This window comes from Protomyctophum parallelum (assembly GCF_964188405.1).
Source record: "Protomyctophum parallelum genome assembly, chromosome: 16".
Classification (NCBI taxonomy): Eukaryota; Metazoa; Chordata; class Actinopteri; order Myctophiformes; family Myctophidae; genus Protomyctophum; species Protomyctophum parallelum.
In genome coordinates, this window is record NC_139711.1 from 10,983,216 (window position 1) to 11,002,580 (window position 19,365).

The window sequence follows — 19,365 nt, forward strand, 5'->3', positions numbered from 1 at the left end:
AAAATGGCCGATCTACAAGCTCACAATGCACAATATTGAGTAGTATTGGGAATTGTAAATACTCAAGTAAAATACAAATACTTCAAAATTGTACTGAAGTACAGTAGCCTACTTAAGTAAAGGTACTCACTTTCCAACACTGGACAGTGGACACAACCAGGGGCCCAATTTTCATTTCAAAGGTGGGAGGGAGTGAGTGACACCAAAGAAGATGCAAAAAATTATCAGAACACCATCTTGAATGCCCCCGCTGTGTATTTATTAAACAAAAAAACGTCATCAGGTTCATATCAGGAGACATCAGGGACAAATGCTTAAAAGTTGAAATATAGTTTTTCAGACACCCATGAGGTAGAACAAAACACTGCAATGTTGTTTTTAATAATTTTCATATCCCCTTCCCTTCATGAAATGGAAGGATATTGTATTATATTTTAATATATACACACCAAAATACAGCTAATGATAATTACATTGATACATTTTGACCATAGAAATGGTATCTACTGACAGTCAAGGGATTTTTCACATATAGTTCACCTTTTTAAAAGGACCATAGCATTTTTGACATCTGGCTCTTTTGTTAATCATAGAAAATATATTATCTTTTTGATCTTTTCTGATGGTTCACAAAAATATATCGTGAACACCTTGAAATCTAGATAATATGTATTAATTATAATAATAGAATAGTCCCCACTCCTTTGGGGTGTTTTTTGTCACATGTATATAGAATATATGCACATAGGTTAGTCCTCTGCTTTTTACCCATGCTATAGCAACTAGGTTGGAGCAGTGACAGTGCGCAGCCATTCTGGCACTCGGCTATGCCTATGGCACCTAGCAAAACCTACCACACTTAATCAAAATGCTATTCTGATGTTGCTCTCATTTACATTTCTTAGTTTTGGTCCACTGTGCCATACTGATGGTGGCTCAAAAATGAGCACATTGCGTTCGGATATTGCTGAGCTGCTGGCTAGATGTTTGAATTGGTTTGAAGGAGAGTGAGAATTCTTTAATGGGGGAATTGGAAGGATGCCAATTTAGCCTAATTTACATTTTGTTATACGACCACATCGATTTTCAACTGAAAAACATGACACGCGCATGGTATCAGTTATTTTTGGCAAAGCGACATGATATGATATGATATGATATTACAAATTAGTCAGATCCCTGCCTTGGATACACACTTCACACTTAACCTGAAGCGTTTTCTAGACTAGAGCAATCCACCATGTGGGAAGAGACTATAGCTCTTTCAGATGATTGACGGAGAACACTGACAAATAAATTATGGAACTCTTTAAAGGATGGCAGGTAAATTATCACTGGTTGACACGATATGACCGTTTCACTAATTGGAATTCATTCCTCCATTTCAGAGATAACAAAAAAAGGATTGCAACTTGAATCAAAATACCTGACAGGCATAAATGTGTGTGTGTGTGTGTGTGTGTGTGTGTGTGTGTGTGTGTGTGTGTGTGTGTGTGTGTGTGTGTGTGTGTGTGTGTGTGTGTGTGTGTGTGCGGACTGTGCGCGTGCATGCGTGTGTGTGTGTGTGTGTCCACAGTATAAAGATAACTGATGAAGGGTAGATGCATACATTGCATAAACAAAGGGCTTTTTCTCTAGAGCAGTGGTTCTTATCATCCTTTTAGGGATCAGGGCCCACTCCAAAATCACTGCTCTAGTCTAGAGTCTAGTTCAGGGGTTCCCAAACCTGTTAGTTCGAGACCCAAAAGAGAGATTAGACGTTTGCCCGGAACCCAAACTAGGGAAAATAGCAGATCTACCAGTGTATGTAAAAAATATATATATATATGTTTGTTTGGGAAACAGTACTCTGGATGGCTTTCAATGGATGTCGTTGCTGTCGGGCAGAAAGCACATACAGTATGTCCTATCCTCTTTTTTTTACTATTCATTTAAAAAAAAAAAAACTACGACAATGCGTCACAATGCAACAATGTGCTTGTCGATCTGCTATTTTCACTACTTTTGTGCGACACTCTTGTATGATGGAGTAAGAGCATTCATTTACAAGAAAACATATATGCAGATAATTTATGTGCAGAAGGTTTCTGCCAACCAGCAACGACATGGCAGTGGCATAATGCAGGGTGGAGACCAACTTGTTCCCAGACCCACTCTGTACTTGGCATCAGTTGGGCGAGGGAGAATACTAGTTTCCTCACATTTCTCTTGCTCAGTGGGACAGAAGATTGTGTATGAGACTTCATGTTCCACTGGTCCTTCAGTATGTACCCCGAGGACAAGTCTGAGTCTACTGTAATGCTGTGTGTGTGTGTGTGTGTGTGTGTGTGTGTGTGTGTGTGTGTGTGTGTGTGTGTGTGTGTGTGTGTGTGTGTGTGTGTGTGTGTGTGTGTGCGTGCGTGCGTGCGTGCGTGCGTGTGAGCATTACCTGAGTCAGGGCACAGGATGAGTGAACTGCAGTCCAATTTGTGGTTTTCATGCACCACACCACACATCCCAAAATATCACACATCACAGACTTCTTTGGAGGTGTGTGTGTGTGTGTGTGTGTGTGTGTGTGTGTGTGTGTGTGTGTGTGTGTGTGTGTGTGTGTGTGTGTGTGTGTGTGTGTGTGTGTGTGTGTGTGTGTGTGTGTGTGTGTGTGTGTGTGTAACCGTCAGAAGCAGCGTTCTCCAGCCTCAACTGCTGCTCCTTATTGTTTTGAAATTTGATGTGAAGGTCACACTGATAAATGTGTACTGAGAAATATACATTACCTTACACCGGTGGTGGAAAGAAACTAAGTACATTTACATAAGTAATCTTTTGAGGACATACTTACTCCACTACAATGAATGAGGATCGAACACATGATTTGTTTTTGTTTGTTTTGCACAGTTGGAACTCTGACCACCACATCAAAAGAGAATATCACAAGTGCACTCAATGCAAATTGCTGGGGGTCCATTACACCACCATCGTCATCACCAACACCATCATCATCATCATTGGTAGAAGCGGCAGTGGTTGGTATACAAGGCTATCAGCCTTATTGGATTTACCTAGAGAAATGGAGTAAGAGCAGAGCTGATTGCTTAGGGGAGTCATCTCAGTGACTGCATTACTCTCAATTAGGAACCTTTTACCTCAGTCTCAAACTCCTTAATCTGGTGACTGGTGGCAGTAATGAAACTTCACAACAAAACGTATTGTTACCGTAGGGTGGAAACCTTGTATGTCCAATAGCGTTCTTTTCAAAGAACCTGTGTTCCAATGGATCCAGTGTAGTATATTAGTCACAGGCTCTTGTTAGTAGTTCAATGGTTAAATGTTTATAAAAAACCCACAGACAGACTTAAACACCTGGCATCCTTATTTTGGCCATGTTATTATAGGCGAAAGATTTGTCAATGTGTTTTTCAAAAATAACAGAATTATCATAGCATTCTACAAACTTTCATCACATCACAACGCATTGTGCCTGTGACCATATTGCATATTTTCACTATACTTTTCATGACAGAGTATAAAATAAAATATTTTTTTAAATATGGAGATACAAGGTTTCTAACTGACAGGGACAACATTAGAGCAGAGCTAAACTGAGCAGCATGTATGTGCATGTTCATGCGCACGCACGTATCAGGCAAGATTGGTGTTGCTGACGCATGTAAACATGTAAAACTATCAAGGGGTCACCATCCAAGGCTCCCAGTGACTTATACTAGTAACATAGTGTACAGTCATGTACCATTTACATGATCTAACATGCTGTAGCAAGGCAATTACTATATAATGAACTGCCACCAATGCAAGCCTGTTTAACATATCCTCTCAGGGGACTCGGCTTATAGCCACTTTAGCCAGAGAATGAATACGACCTATGGAAAGGATTTATTTACAATTTTAATATTTGTTTTTCCTTATGATTACACAGATCCTTGAATGAAGCAACAGAAAGCAGTGATTCCAACTTTGACAACCTTGACAATATTCAAAAACAGGTAGAGATTTTTTTTTGTTCAGAAAACCTTTAATTGTTATTAGAATTAGTATTATGACATATTTCAATAAATATTTAGATATATACAGATACAGCAGAAACAGTACATTCTATTTTTTTCTTCTTCTTCAAATTGCTTCACGTTTTGTTGTTCAAGCCAAAAATATCTGCCATTGTATTTATATTCATGCAAAATATTGAGTGTTTTTCAGATTAATGAAAAATAAAAAGGATTTGCTGAACTTTATTCTTTTTTTAAATCCTGCTTTGAAGTGCACTCTGGGATTATGAATATCGTAAAATTGCAAATTAAAACAGGTGCACTTTGTGCCAATACACAATAGAAGCAAGTAAAGCAAAATTAAGGCCATTCCAACTTGTGCAAACAAAATAAACCAAACATAAAAAGATAAATGAATAAGAAGAACGTTCCCTTTTGTTCACAGCAGTTCATGAGTTGACTGTGTTTCCATGTCATGTCATCTTCAGCGGAAAGAGTCACCTACCTTGAGGTGGTGGGTTGTACATCATACATAACCATTAAAATACGAGAAACCAACAAATAGAAAAAAGAAAAACCCAAACCAATGGATTTGTTCATCAACAAATCATACCATGCTACTTGAAAAAATCTACACTTTGAACATAAAATTGTAGAAACTTCCAAAATATGTCCTCCGTACATGTTCAGTTCAGTTTGTACGCTTCACATTGCACACTAACACTATGAATCCATGGTCTATCTTGCAGTATGAATTCCCCGTCCCCATTACAGGCGATAATGAATACAATGGTGACAGTCAATGGAAGCTCCAAAAATGTAAAGCTGAATCTGACACCAACGTCCGCTGAGCGGATGAGTCATTTATAGATGGCGGTTGAATGAATGCATGATATGCTTAGGTCCTCGTTTGTTTGCATATTCAACCCCATATGGCACAAGAAGATATGTGTATGCTTTTACACAGAGTGACTGGTGTTATTTATTGTTTGGCAATGGCTAACAAAATGGAAGCGCTTCTTTGTGACTTTGTCTGCAATGTTTATGGCACAGAGTAGTATGATGAATCATCAATATTGGAGTCCTGCACTTAAAGATAAATCCCATCAAGTGCCTCATAGGTCATATAGGAGCAAAATAAGTTTTAAAAGCCCATGCCAGGAATGGTCTGTTTGAAAAGAAATGCATAGTTTTGGAGGGAGAATCAATGTCATTTGTACAATTTGTATTCATGTTGGAATGTGAATTAGCTTTTCAGGAGCAGACATACAGTATGAACAGCATAGCCCTTCGGATCAATTGCACATGCTACTAGTGAACCGATGAAAAATATCGAAGTTTTTTGACATGTCCTGTCTTAGATAGAATAGATGAAATGCAAACTATTTAATGTACCTTATATTCTCTTTAAAATAGTTATGTCACTCATCAAAAAAGAAAAGGACTGTGATAGTGTGTATTCACCTGGCGTGTTCTCTAAAAACTATTATGCAGTAAAAGCAGGAGGAAAATGCAGAAAGATGTCCCGAACATCTTCATATAGCAATGTACAGTAACCCAACACAACACAAAAAAGCAAGATGAATATGCTGTTTCCATAAACAAATCAATGCAGATAACTTATGCATTCTCTAACATAACCTGTTATCTATGTGGCAGAACCTTCCCACAACAATTGCAGCATCTTTCTCAAGTTATCCAAAACCACATGACAGACCAGACAAGGTAAATGGCAACTACTGTACATCAAATACCACCAAGAAAAAGCTTGTTTGGTTTTGTAAGAGAAAAACTGGGAATTGTAACGGGGTGTACAAATGCAACCAAATGGACTCGTAAGGGTTTGTTAAATCAGCACATTAATACTTATTCATAGTATAGTATGAATGTGTCAAATTCAAACATGAATACTATATACTTATAATATAACTTTACTTAATATTTGTTAAATCAAATTAACAATATGGATTTTACAGTGTACTGTCACATTCACTCTGTGTATTTCTCTGCCTCTGGTAAACCTTTACACCTTTTAAAACCTTTTAAAAGTGACATCATGTCAACAGCCGGAATCAAAATGACCACGCGTGCAGAAAGAGAAGGTGGCGGAGCTTGTAATGCTTTGTACTGCACTATAGGCCTTCTCTGCCACTGTGTTGATCTGATGACCCAGCAGATCAGAGGGTGAAGGTGAAGGTGTAATGACATCTACTGCACTAGGTGTCGAAATGATGAAACAGCAGATGTGATGCTCAGGGCTTGCTGCTGATCTCTCACTGTACAGTAGAAGTGTGTAGGGGCTGTTCACATAGTATATATACCAATTTAAATAACTGGGGACAGTGGCGTCATGCCTGTTGAAACTGAGAGGTGCACCTAGTATTAAAAAAAGAACCGAACGGAGTGCTCTTTAAGTGGACCAACAGAAAAGAGACGTTTTCGTTTTTTGTCGTTGTTTTGTCAGTTCATTGGGAAAGAGAACTTGGTTGTATTTCTGGCCAACTTCACCTCTGACGGGGCCTCAGTCCTCTATCCGTTCACACACAAGGGTTGGCACTGGCAAGCTTGGGGTACAATGGCAAAGGGTGAAGTGAACCTGTTGCACTTTATTTTCACAATGCACAGGTTAAGCACAATGCACAATTGTTCATAACAGCACAAATATTTGCAATGAAAATCTCAAAATATGCAGTATTTATCTAATAAATTGGGAGCTTACCGAGCTAGAAGAAACAGATTAAATGAGGTTTTAAAAATAATCCTGTATAATCCTTTGAATATACAGTATATTTCAAACGTCATGCAGATGTCAGCATATTTCAGCAGAAAATTGCATCACAATTTATTTTTATTTTATTTTTTGTCTATAGGGAAACAGCTTGCCCTCCACTCTAATTGTGCCCCCTCAGAAGTTTGACACCCATGATTAGGGACTTTGTTTCATAATGAGCACTATAGGATGGAGTCAATATAAAGAAACGGTGGCGTATGAGGCAGAAGAAGCTCTAAAGGAAGAGGAAAACATAAACATTGCATAATATTAACCATTGCATAGAGAAGAAGCCTGGTGCAAAGCATTGATGATGAATCAGCTCTACTCAATGACACGCTGACCAGTTGGCGGCACGATCATCTGAAATGGGCGACGGGGAAATGAGTGATCGAACAACGCAAAACGCGATGAAGCTGATCGCTGCAAGGATGTGCGTGGTTAGGCTCATTCTAGATCCTCCATAAACTATCACAGGTGCAGTTTCTTTCTGAGCTACATCAACGCGTGTAAAAATGCCGTCGAATGGGAGTGACAGTTAATTAAGGTACAGTAGGTGTTTCTTATTTTTATAATTTACTACATATATTCCTCTCAGCTGCGGGAGGGGCAGGTTGGCTTCACAGGGATATAGGTATGGAGGAGGGGGTGGGGGGGGAGGGGTTGGGTTTGGGGTGGGCGGGGGTTGTCACATTAAGAGGGTCAAGCAAGGAAGCGGTAATAAACAATGTAAACAGATTCATGTGTCAAGTACGGTGTCCATGAGCACAACAAGGACCTGCTCCGCTCCATCCGGGGATGGATGGATTCACTTTTTCTAAATCAGGAGAACTCAAAGAGTAGTTTTGACGTACGCCCCATCTTAAGAAACAAAACAACGGAAGCATTTGAGGAGTTGAGATCCGGTCCCACTGATCACAAATGGGACAGCGTTGACGACGTCCCACAGCCTGGTCCCGTGAGGCTGAAAGCTGCAGTGGATCGTTGCACAGCCACGGTGACAGTGTTTCCAATTGGCACATAAAGTAATGGAACAATAATGCAATAAGTTATTAAATAAATGAAGGACAGGAAAGAGGACCAACGTTGTCCACAGCTTATATAAAGTAACCTTTTTCACCATTCACACCTTTCACATTTCCCTGCATCAACAAGTCTGTTTTTGCCCACTGTTTTCATGTTGTTGTTTTTTTCTTTCTTTCCATCCGGCATGTGATCGGCAGCGGCCACATTGTCCGCATGAAATCTCAGAGTTTCTGGTTTCAGCAGTTAGAGGTTTCAAGGCGAGGGTGGGTGGGGGGCTGGACAGGGGAAGAAAAGCATCGACAAGTGCTCGCAATACACATTGAAGCAAATCTAGATATATAGGATCCTTGCATCACTTTAATTTATGGAAGCCCCGGAAAAAAGCTGTTGATCCTTTCTTTAAAAATCCCTCAGTTTTTTCCCAGATACCCGCCTCGTTCAACAAAGTGTTGAGATATTTTTCCCCATATATATATATATATATGAATATATTACAGTGCTGTAGCTCCTCGCAACCCTCGAGTCCACCCCCAATCCCCCCACCCCGCCCCCACAGCTTTATCTGTAGAATGCAACGTTTAGTCTTCGAGTTGTTAACAGAAAAAAAGAACGAAAGAAAAAGAAAATAAACCACAAGACCCCTTTTTATGAGATCGTCTCCTCGTCGGTCCAGCTGTTGGTCACCGGCTACACTAGTTTCTTGGGTTATGAAAAGTCAGTGAAAAGTCTTCATGTTTAACGTTTTCGTTTTTCATCTTTTTGTAAATACAGTATATTGCCACATTCATATTTCATGCATTTTACTGCATTGCTATTGCACTGGTCCGGATTATTTAGGAGAAGTGTGTGGGTGGGGGGGATGGCGAGGCTCGGTGTTTGTTGGGGACAGTGGGAGGGAAAAGGGTGGATAAAGCACTAAATAAATAAATAAATAAATAAATAAATAAATAAATAAATAAATAAATAAATAAATAAATAAATAAATAATACAATAATACAATAATAAAATAATAAATGAATACATAAAGGACTATTGATGAATCAATATTTCCCGGGAATCAAACTTCAAAACAATTAAGGTGACAGTCGGGCCAGGAAGAAGATGAGAGAGGGAGGTATAGGGCGATGATGACTAAGAGAATAAGACAATAGGTAAGAAGGAGGAGGAAGGGGGTGGGGTCAATGATGTCTCCTATTAGAACTCAGGTTTATCTCTCGGCCTTTCTTCTCTTTTCTCTCTTTTCTTCCTTCCTCTCCTCCTTCCTTCCTTGCTTCCTTCCTTCCTTGCGTCCTCTGCCTATCGCTCATACGTGTGTCCGCACATCCACAACACGACTTAATGTTCTTTAAGTCATGTTGTGGACATCCTCGCTGCGTATGATCTTGTAGGTGATCCAGTAGAAAATGTTAAAGATCAGGAAGACGAGAGGGAAGGCCACACGGGATACGGTGTCGATGCGCTTGGCCCGACTCACAAACAGCTTCTTCATCTCCTCCACGGTCTTCTCCGTGGGGCCGCGGCCGTCCGTCGGCGGCGCCGGAGTGTTGTTGTTGTTGCCCTTGATGGCCATGCCGTCCTTGGCCTGCAGGCACGCCGGGCCCATGCCGTAGCCGGCGAAGCTGAAGCGGCCCTCGCCTGTCTCGTCCTCCTGCAACAACACAGGACACAACATTCTGTTAGTGAGGAGACCGACCACAGAGAGATCAACCAGAGAGATTAGACACGTCGTTTGGTGTTCGGTGCAGTTGTTATGGGTAGTTAACTAAATACATTTACTCAAATAGCCTACTGTACTTGAGTACAATTTTTATGTACTTTTACTTTACTGGAGTATTTCCAATTTTCTATACTTTTACGTCTACTACTACTTGTACTTTTACTCCACTACGTATTTATTTGAAAACTTTAGTTAGTTACTTTGTAGATTTATTATTACAAAACATACATTAACCACTTCAGCCCTACATTTTGGACATTTGGACATTTTGAAAATAGCCAATCTAGATCTGCTATTTTCAAAATATATCTTTGAAATGGGACATTCTGCTTAAGTAGTACTTTCTACTTTTGGTATACTTTAAGTACATTTTTATACATTTTAATTTATACCAATACCTGTATTTTTAATTCCAGACATTTTATTATGACATAGTATTTCTACATTGCAGTATTTATACTTCTACTTAAGTAAAAAAAAATATATTACTTTTTCCACCACTGGTTTGTGTGTGTGTGTTCTTTGTTTATTTTGTTTGTTTATATTTCAACACAATATGTACATTGAGGACTTAATTCCTTTAAAAGGAAAATGCTGGTGTTTTGTTTACATTTTACATAATGGCCTCTTTACTTTACTTTATCTAACATTCCCCATAGGCTAGCTATTGTTTGTTTTGTTGTTAGGGTTCCTTTTCTTTAAAGGTAGGGACTGATGATGTCATCAACATGTGCCAACACCCAACAGGAAAATGGCATCACCACCATGCTAAGCTAAGAGTGTTCCACACAAACCATGTTTGGAAAATAGATTTAGCTTTCCTTTCCAGAACAAAATCAGCCCACTGTGAAGAGAAATTAAAACATTATCTTCTTTGGTCGGATGGTAACTAAATGATCTAAGGGACAGATCAAGTTATCAAGGTAATCCAATACATCAAATGTCCAGGAGAAAAAGAGGGAATAACCAGGTGCTCACCGGTCACCGCCAGAGATATAAAAAGGTGATGATGATAAAAAGGTGCTCACACAGATCAAACGGGATCAAGGCATAGAAAAAAGAGACGATCCAGGCACTCAAAGTTTAAAAAGAGGAGGAAAGACTTTTATTACATTAAAAAGGCAATAGCCAACATGTTTCAACCATTAGCTGGTCTTCATCAGGGCAAAAACATCAAATGTCCAATTATGGCACAAATGGTTTCTCCTTTATCCCTACCTCCCTCTAACAGTGTGACACTTTTGAATTGCGTTTCCTTAATTTACATTTGTCTAAATTGTCATTTAGATGCCTTGTTACAAATTTTCAATTTATCAGTGTAGGCATTTAGCAGACACTCCTGTCCAGAGCGATCGACTTACACAAAGCAAAGCAATCACATGTTGCTTATTTGTTACACGTAGCACATCCTTATTCTGTATAACAGAGTAGGCCTACTACAGTTTCAACAACAGACTTCACAATGGATTCCTTCACCAGATTTCCAATGAGGTTTGACATAGGATATATTATATTTATGCAGTCTGTAAGAATTAATAATTGATAACAAATTGATTTGTGCACATAAGACATACGCTTTTGTTCCCTACCGAGGTTATTTCTTGAAGCTATATTATGTAAGATTCATTTTATTTTATTTATAAAATAATATTTTGACCAATCTGTATATGCACGGTGCAGTATGTTATACAATATAACAATTGGAGTGGTTGTATTTAGTTCTTGTGTCTTCTTTCCTTTTTCTGCTTTATTCGACAGCAAGTAGAGAGACAGGAAAGGCAGGAGAGAGGAGTTGACGTGCAGCAAGGGGCCTCAGGGTCAATATGAACCCAGAACAGAAGCAGAAGGCCTTCATATGGAACCTGCTCTACCAGGTAAGCTACCGTTCAACCGTTGCATGCCATGGCACTTCTTTGGCCTTGCACTAGTTTGTAAAACTCTGGAAGACAGCATGACATCTGCTAAATGCCCCAAAATAATACTAATTGTGAAGTGTAATATGACAGCAAGGCACATGCTGTGATAGCTACATGCTGTGAGAGTTATTAAGCCGGGGGGGGGGTTAAGTTGAAACCGTGACAAAAGGCTGTTTATACAGTATGGAACCAGTAGCATTCCTGTCATAGTTCAAACATTTGAGACGGATAGGTAAATAGTGCATATACGCATGCACAAAAATAACTTTCATATATTGTACATTTAACACTAGCATAATTATACAACGCCTACTGAACATTTAAATCACTAGAGGTTCAGGCCGCATATTGCACCACTGATCCGTCTTTTTGACTTTTTGACGTCAGCGCTGGCTGAAAATATCCATGTGCATTTGACACGGTTTCGGTTGTTTCTGACATCGGAGCATGTTGAGAAATCTCCATGTGCATTTGGTTTACAGTATGTTGCGTCTGACATAAGTGCATTTTTTGTGCATTTTGTTTAACGGGGGACCAACTGAGATTTATGCGTGTGCAGAACAGCTTTTACAATGTTAAAAAGAGGACTAACAGTAAGTGGTACATACTGTAGGTCACACACAGGGTTGTCACCGTTCACTCACTGGGCTGCTGGGTTGGGATGATGACAAATTGTTCCTCTACTACTGTTTACATGAATTACTCGAACAAACTGTTTTGGCATGAGGTCCAACTCCCTCCATAATTGCGGAGCTTTACGTTTTATCCCTTTACTTTGACAGAAAGTGCTGGTCTCCTTCACAGCTCAATAGATATCAGTCATTCAGGACACAGCAGTGCTTTGAGTGTAGGATTCAATCTTGAAAACAAATGGGGGGCACTTTTTCTAGTCTCCATATATTATGTTGCAGTTGACTCCATATACAGTATGTGCATTTGACGCCATATGATGCACATGACGGGGGCCCCTCAAGGGTTAGGGTTTCTGTTGTTTCTGACATCAGTGCTGATGGTCCTTCTCTGACCGATCGACCACACCATTTTTTTTATATAGGAAGGATACAATTTCCTACTAGCACAGTAATGAACATTTCAATCATAACATTTTTCACTGTGCCTGAAAAGCATTTAAATAACATGGTGTACTGAAGTAACAAAATTAAACGGTTGATTGACAGTTCTGTTATCACTTCATTGATGAGATTGATCCATGAGCACTGACCTAGGACCAGAACTCGGGGTTATATTTCTTCTAGTCAGTGCGTACAATCCCATGATTTGTCGTTTGTAATTAAGTAACTGTAGTATCTCTGCTGGTGGGAAGAAACCGCCTAAGTCCAAAGTTTTCAGGAAATGAGAATTGAAATATTTAGAAAACAAAGTAATACTGCCTCATCAAAGTTGGTGTTGTGACTTTATATATTCTCAATTACTTGCATGAGAGTGGTGGAGTTAGCTGTTTTAGACAGTTTGAGGGTCCAATGCGTTTTTTACTATCTATTGGTTAGATATTTTCGAAACAACACACAGACGTAAATGGTGTTCAATTGCACTGATTCATGCAAAAAATGGAGTTATGAGGTTTCCTCCTGACAGCAACGATATGCTCTTTTGTCACAGTGTTTCGTGTCCACAATAGATGAAAGCAATAAGGTACACCCGCACACTGTGTATTTGCTCGGCACATGAGTATTGTCTTATTTAATGAAGCAACGTTTCGGTCCCTCCGGACCTTCCTCAGGCATGTCCACAATAGATGACATCACGCAACTACAGCATTTGCTAAATAATAAGTAAACTACCGGTATGTCGAAAAATGTGTCATTTCAAGTGTCAAGTAAAAACATATTAGACCTATGACATGATGTTTACATTTTAGTGATACATTTCCCAATTGTATGCCGATTCATTCATTCATTCATTCATTCATTCATTCGTTCATTCATTCATACTGTAGCCTAGAGGCATGAGGTAGCCTAAAAGTTAATGTAGGTATTTCCAGGAGGTACCGGTACTAAATACTGTAGCTGCCACTCCTGTGATAATTATAGTGACTATCTTAGTTGGTGGGTAAATATGAAGCTATTATTTGAATGCATATTCACACTGAATCTGGGCAGTGTATTCAACGACAGCTTCTTTATCATAGTTCCTATAGAATAGAATAGAATAACCTTGCGTGTCCTTCCAAAAGTCACAGGTCCGTAGCCGTACAGGTCAAAGCCGAACACTGTCTCTGCTGTCTTAACATCCGATGCCTTGGGATCACGGATGGGTTGGATTGCTCTTTATTTGTTTTTCTTTGAACCCGAGCACGTATAGCTGTTGTTGGATATTGGAAATCCTATCTATATTGTCGCCCCCGCTATTTCATTACAGGTGACACAATTACTTCAAGCAGCGGCCCTTATCACTGTGCGCCAGTGAGGGTCCTTATCTGTCAGCCACACAGAGCAACCCTCCCCCATCCTTTCAAGGATTCAAACACAAACATCGTGCGTCTCTCTATGAATTGAGATGGGCTGAGAGAGCGTGTGTGTGTGTGTGTGTGTGTGTGTGTGTGTGTCCTCTCCACTCTCTCAGAGATCCATTTTTAGAACCCATGTCCCCGTTCTGTCCTTGCCTCCATGCCACCCCATCTATAACTGTTATTACATGTTGGGGTTGGACTCACATGCGCTGACATGTGCACGTACCACACAGACTCTAAACTGCCCAATAAAACGAGGTCAACCTAGTCATGGCCTTTTATTGAATCATAACTGCATGGTAAAATACTAGACTTCATCCTTGTCTCCTATAGGCCTACAGTTTGAAGAGATATTCTCATGAGCAAAAATATAACTTTTAAATGCTACTCTGCATCTATTGTCCCAGCCTGGCTAATAAGCCAGACTAATATCACACAAAACTGTCGGCAGGCAATTTGTTTTTGCCAACAGCTGATTCGGTCTGGCTTATTAGCCAGGCTACTATTGTCCACCTTCTTTTAAGTTATTGCTTTCCCTTCGATTTTGCTGTTGTTTGGCTTGACCACGAGACAGGTCAAAGTTCATCAACTAAATGCTGCCTCTGCCTCACCATGACATGTTATATACTCCTAGGATCGACTCTATAGGATAGAATCGGTCATCGAATCATAAAAACGACAGACTACTTGTTGCCAAAATTCCAAGATGGCCTGTGGAATGCACTCTGTAATGTCCACAATGTTAATTAACTTGCCATTTTACAAATTGAAATAATTACCCTCAGGATTTTACTGTGCACAAACACACCTGCTGACTTGACTACACACTGTTTTAAAACGGAATAGAACCTTCCAAGTGATGTTTGGCCAGGTGCCAAGTGTCTTATACAGTGGGTGGAAAGTACATTTACTCAAGTACTGTAAGTAGAATTACTTTACTGGACTATTTCCAATTTTCTATACTTTTACTTTTACTCCACTACATCTCAGAATCAAATATATATAATACTTTTTTAAATTGAGTTAATAGTTACTTTGTAGATTTTGATTCTACAAAACATACATTAACCACTTCAGCACTATATACATTTCGGTCATTTGAAAATAGACGATCTATAAGTGACGCATTGAGCTTACTACTTTTGGTAATTTTTATACTAATACTTTTGTACTATTGTACATTTTTAAGTCTGGACCTTTACTTGTAACAGAGTATTTCTACATTGCAGTATTGATACTTTTACTTAAGTAAATATTTTGAGTACTTTTTCCACCACTGCATTATTTAAAAACAGAATAGAACCTTCCAAGTGATGTCTGGTATAGGTGCCAAAGTGTCTTATGGAGTCTTTTTTTAACCGAGTGCATTTTGCTGAATAGCATGAGTTGACCTCTGACGGATGGCTGCTTGGGTAAATCTGAGCAAAAGCCTAGCTGGCTGGCTGGCCCGCTGTCTAGCTATAGCACCACGTCACTCTGACGCGGTCTCTTAACTTGAAAAACCCCCTTCCACCCATATCCTCCTCACCCCCTCCCCCACCTTGCACCGTCCCGACCTCTCCATGTCCTTCAGTGACGGCGGGTCCTGCCATTTCTAAGTATTACAGATGCTCCACTTTATTCTCACCGCCGACATGATTAATGTGGGGGGGGGGGGGGGGGGGGGGGAGGGGCAAGGCTGGGTGGTATATCAGGAGGAGGTAGCAGGGAGAGGAGGAGAAAGGGGAGTTGCAGTGCAGGCATGCTCCTGCATGTTCACTCCTCCCTTCTCACTGTATTTATGCTGCTCTCTTTCTCTCTCTCTCTTTCATTCACTCTCTCACATTCTTCTTATTAGTCTAACTCTCTCACCCCTCTCTCTCTCTGCGTCATACTTATTCTGCTTCAGCGATTCATTAGTTCTATAGTCTAATTAAAACTCCTCCATTAACACGCAGCCACGCCTGCACGCAGATACACACTATCCCAGGGAGGAGGGGTGGAGAAGGAGAGGGGGAGGTGATAAACAGAGGAGAGGAACAGAGCTTTGCCCTTTGGGTTGGACTGCAGGAGCGATTTATGGCCACACGTTGGAGATGTAGCTCTCCTCTCCTCCTTTTTCTACCCCCCCCCCTCTCTCTCTCTTATCCTCTTAACTGCATTTCAAAGTGTTGAGTTATGGTTTGCGGCATGATGCAGAAAGAGAGCGAGAGAGGGAGAGAGGGAAAGTTAGAAAAGAGAGGAATTGTGAGAGAAGAAAATAAGTGAAAGACAAAGAAAAACAGATGGAGCAAAAGGAAAAAGAGAGACAGATGGGGAGAGAGACACTGATAAGAGAAAGGACACAGAGAAAGAGAAAGAGAGAGAGTCCCCTCGGCTCACTCTCATCTATCATGCTTTCCTCTCCTGATTGATGCATTTATATCTCTTAGCCTGCTGATGTGATGAATTAGGAGGAGTCAGGACTCCCAAATACATCGTGGATGCTATCCGCAAACCATCGCCTCTCTGCAAATATTACCCTTTCTATACTTGTTTTAGGGCGCCCTCATTTGCATAAACCTGTTTTGGAAGGTGTCAACCCTAACTATCGTCTGTATCTATCTGCTGACAGGGTCTGGAGGGATTTCATGGCTCGTGTCGCGTTGGTGCGTGACTCTCCCCCCCAAAGCAATTTCAGCTTTCAGAGTAGCATAGAGGAAAGAAAAAACATAAGATATGTATCCTCCTTTCTTATTCATTTTCCGCTGGATTCATTTCCAGCTGTCCCTTCTCCCTCTCTTCCTCTATTTATTTATTTCTCCCCCCCCCCCATTCATCTCTTTTGTTTCTCTCATTCCGTCGTCCTGTTTAACCACATGAAGCATATCGTCAGCATTCTGAGCATGGAGGCAAACATTCAGTGAAAATAATGCTGCACGATTAATCGAAAAAAAAGATCATCACAATCTAGTTTCAGACACCTACTGTATGTGATCTCATTTCTAAATTTGAGCAAGAATGATGCAGCACTACTGTAGTTGGCTGTCAATACATTTTTGTTAATCTTGTGTTTTTGGTACAAGAGAGAGACTTGACTTTAAGAGATGTTTAAGTCAAGCACTGCGATGTTTAAAGCCACATTTTGAATGTAGTAATGTTCAGCAACTATAAAGACAATAAATATCTTTTAATCGTTTGAGAATCGTGATCTCGATTCTTGGGGAGGAAAATTGAGATTCCCATTTGAGCAAGAATGCTCTAGTGAAAATAGTTTAAAAGTGAGAGAGATTTATTTGGTTTAGAGAGGGAAGAGAGGAGGGGACCATGCATAGACCCTTGGGGGAATCACGGTCAACTAAGTATATACGGTTTCAGTGGATGAAGCCGTTGAAAGCTCCTCAGAACGTTTGAGGATTAATATAACGGTGGATATGAGTGTATATCGACTCGACTGAGTGCCGGGGTAGTCTTATCTGGACTCATGCTTACTCGGGCGCCCCTGCCTCTGCTCTAGGATTGGCCAAAGAAAATAAGAATATTGTTCAACACGAATCACTGTCACTGGACATGGACTCCTGGTTGCATTGGTTGAGATTTGAGAGTCTCTTGGCTGAATTGATGAGATTATGCATATAACCACCTCAAGTTTGTCTATTCTACGGCTGAGCCTGAGTCAACTTCACAGTAAAAACAAAGTGTTAATTTAACCCTGAGAGTGAACAAATGTAACCAACTTGACCTGCTATACAGACTCTGTATAGCAAAGGATCAAAAGTACAGTAAACATGTGTTCTGAAAATGCAGTCTTATGATGGAACCCAATGTATTCATGACAAGTCCATTTCATTTATGTAGCACAAGACTATGGAAGATCTGCAAAAATATAAATATACAATGTACAATAATCCCTTCCATCCATATGCTCATAAAATAAAGCAATAAAAAGAAAAATATCATTATTCATCCACACATTTACATGATACAGCATTTAATTATGACCCCTAATACTCCACCTCATAGCAAATGCATTATATTCACACCATATGCATTATACTGTATAACACCACACGCACACGCACACACACACACACACACACACACACACACACACACACACACACACACACACACACACACACACACACACACACACACACACACACACACACACACAGTGTAGAGAGACCGACTAACCATTAGCCCGACAGTACAGTTCGGATTGGCTTTCAGGCACTGAGCAAGCCATGTTTCGTGTATCCCCGTCACTTATGGCGTGAAGTGTCAGTATGAATGTATGATGTTGTGATAATGAATGCATCCAGCTTCATCTGGAAACGCATGAGCAGACCAGGGGGTGAGGCACTGAGGCACAAGGCAGGCACGCAAAAAAAAGAAGAAAAATAAACCTGCCAGAGTTTTCGTACCCCCCAGAGCTTGGTGCCCTGGGCGGCAGGCCTGTGCGTTAACCGGGGTGCATTTCGTTAGACATACTAACAGTCCGACAGGCATTAGAACGACACCACGCTATGTTGCGTAACAGTGTGCACCATATAACATAGCGCCGGTGCCAAAGAGCTGAACAGTGTGGCGTCGGAAGTAAAACTCCCTTATATTCTCCATAGAGAATTGGATTATCAGCCATAATGCTGTAACAATCCAATGTAAATTTACCACAAGGGTCCTGGTTGTAAAATGATGCTGAATGCTCCTGTAAAAGTCTCATTGCAATCAATCTAGTTTTATGAAAATTATCTAGTGTAGCAGTGATGTCTCAGATTGGTAGAGTTCCCGTACAATGGGAATGTTATAGTGTTTCTACTATCCTAAGTCCCGTAGACATGAACGTACAATTGTCTTTGAAAATCACTACAAACAATAAAAAGACAATATAATATAATAGACAATGTTTAAAGTTAAAAAGAAGTAAAGGCTTGCTTAATGGCTTATGCGAGAAGTAGTTCCTTTAATATTGAAACATGTACACAGTCTTGTACCTTAACCTTTTTCCCGTTTTCCAATTATTTTTCAAATCAATGTTTCAAATCAACACGTGTTTTATGAATCATGCATGATTCATCAGTATGCTGGTTGGCTTGATTCCAGGCAAAAACTCATAACATAAGCACTGCGACTATGAAGAAAATGAATGTGATTCCTACTTGTCTACCGTTGGGCACTGGCCTATTTGGAACGATCAGCGATGGTAAATGGTAAATGGTGCATTTATATAGCGCCTTTATCCAAGGCGCTTTACATAGATTGTGCATTACATTCACCCATTCATACACCGATGGCAGCGGAAACCATGCAAGGCACCAACCAGCACATCGGGAGCAATTAGGGGTTCAGTGTCTTGCTCAAGGACACTTCTACAGTAACTCTGGGGGAGCCCGGGTTCGAACTGGCAACCTTGCAGGCACTCGACCCCTGAGCCACCGCCGCCACGATGCACGTTGGAAATGCATGAGACACCCAGTAATTACTTGCGCAAGCAGAGCGCTGTACTGCGATCGGCTGGTTA

At 40.3% G+C, this 19,365-nt stretch overlaps 1 protein-coding gene across 1 annotated transcript in view; it reads right to left on the bottom strand.

Moving 5' to 3' along the window:
- Positions 1 to 9,028: 9,028 nt before the first annotated feature.
- Positions 9,029 to 19,365, bottom strand: part of glra1 (glycine receptor, alpha 1) — a 60,476-nt gene continuing 50,139 nt past the window's right edge. The window contains exon 8 of the mRNA XM_083785450.1: positions 9,029 to 9,428. Within this exon, the coding sequence (XP_083641576.1) occupies positions 9,126 to 9,428 (303 nt within the window). The 3' untranslated portion in view covers positions 9,029 to 9,125. The remainder of the gene's footprint in view (positions 9,429 to 19,365) is intronic.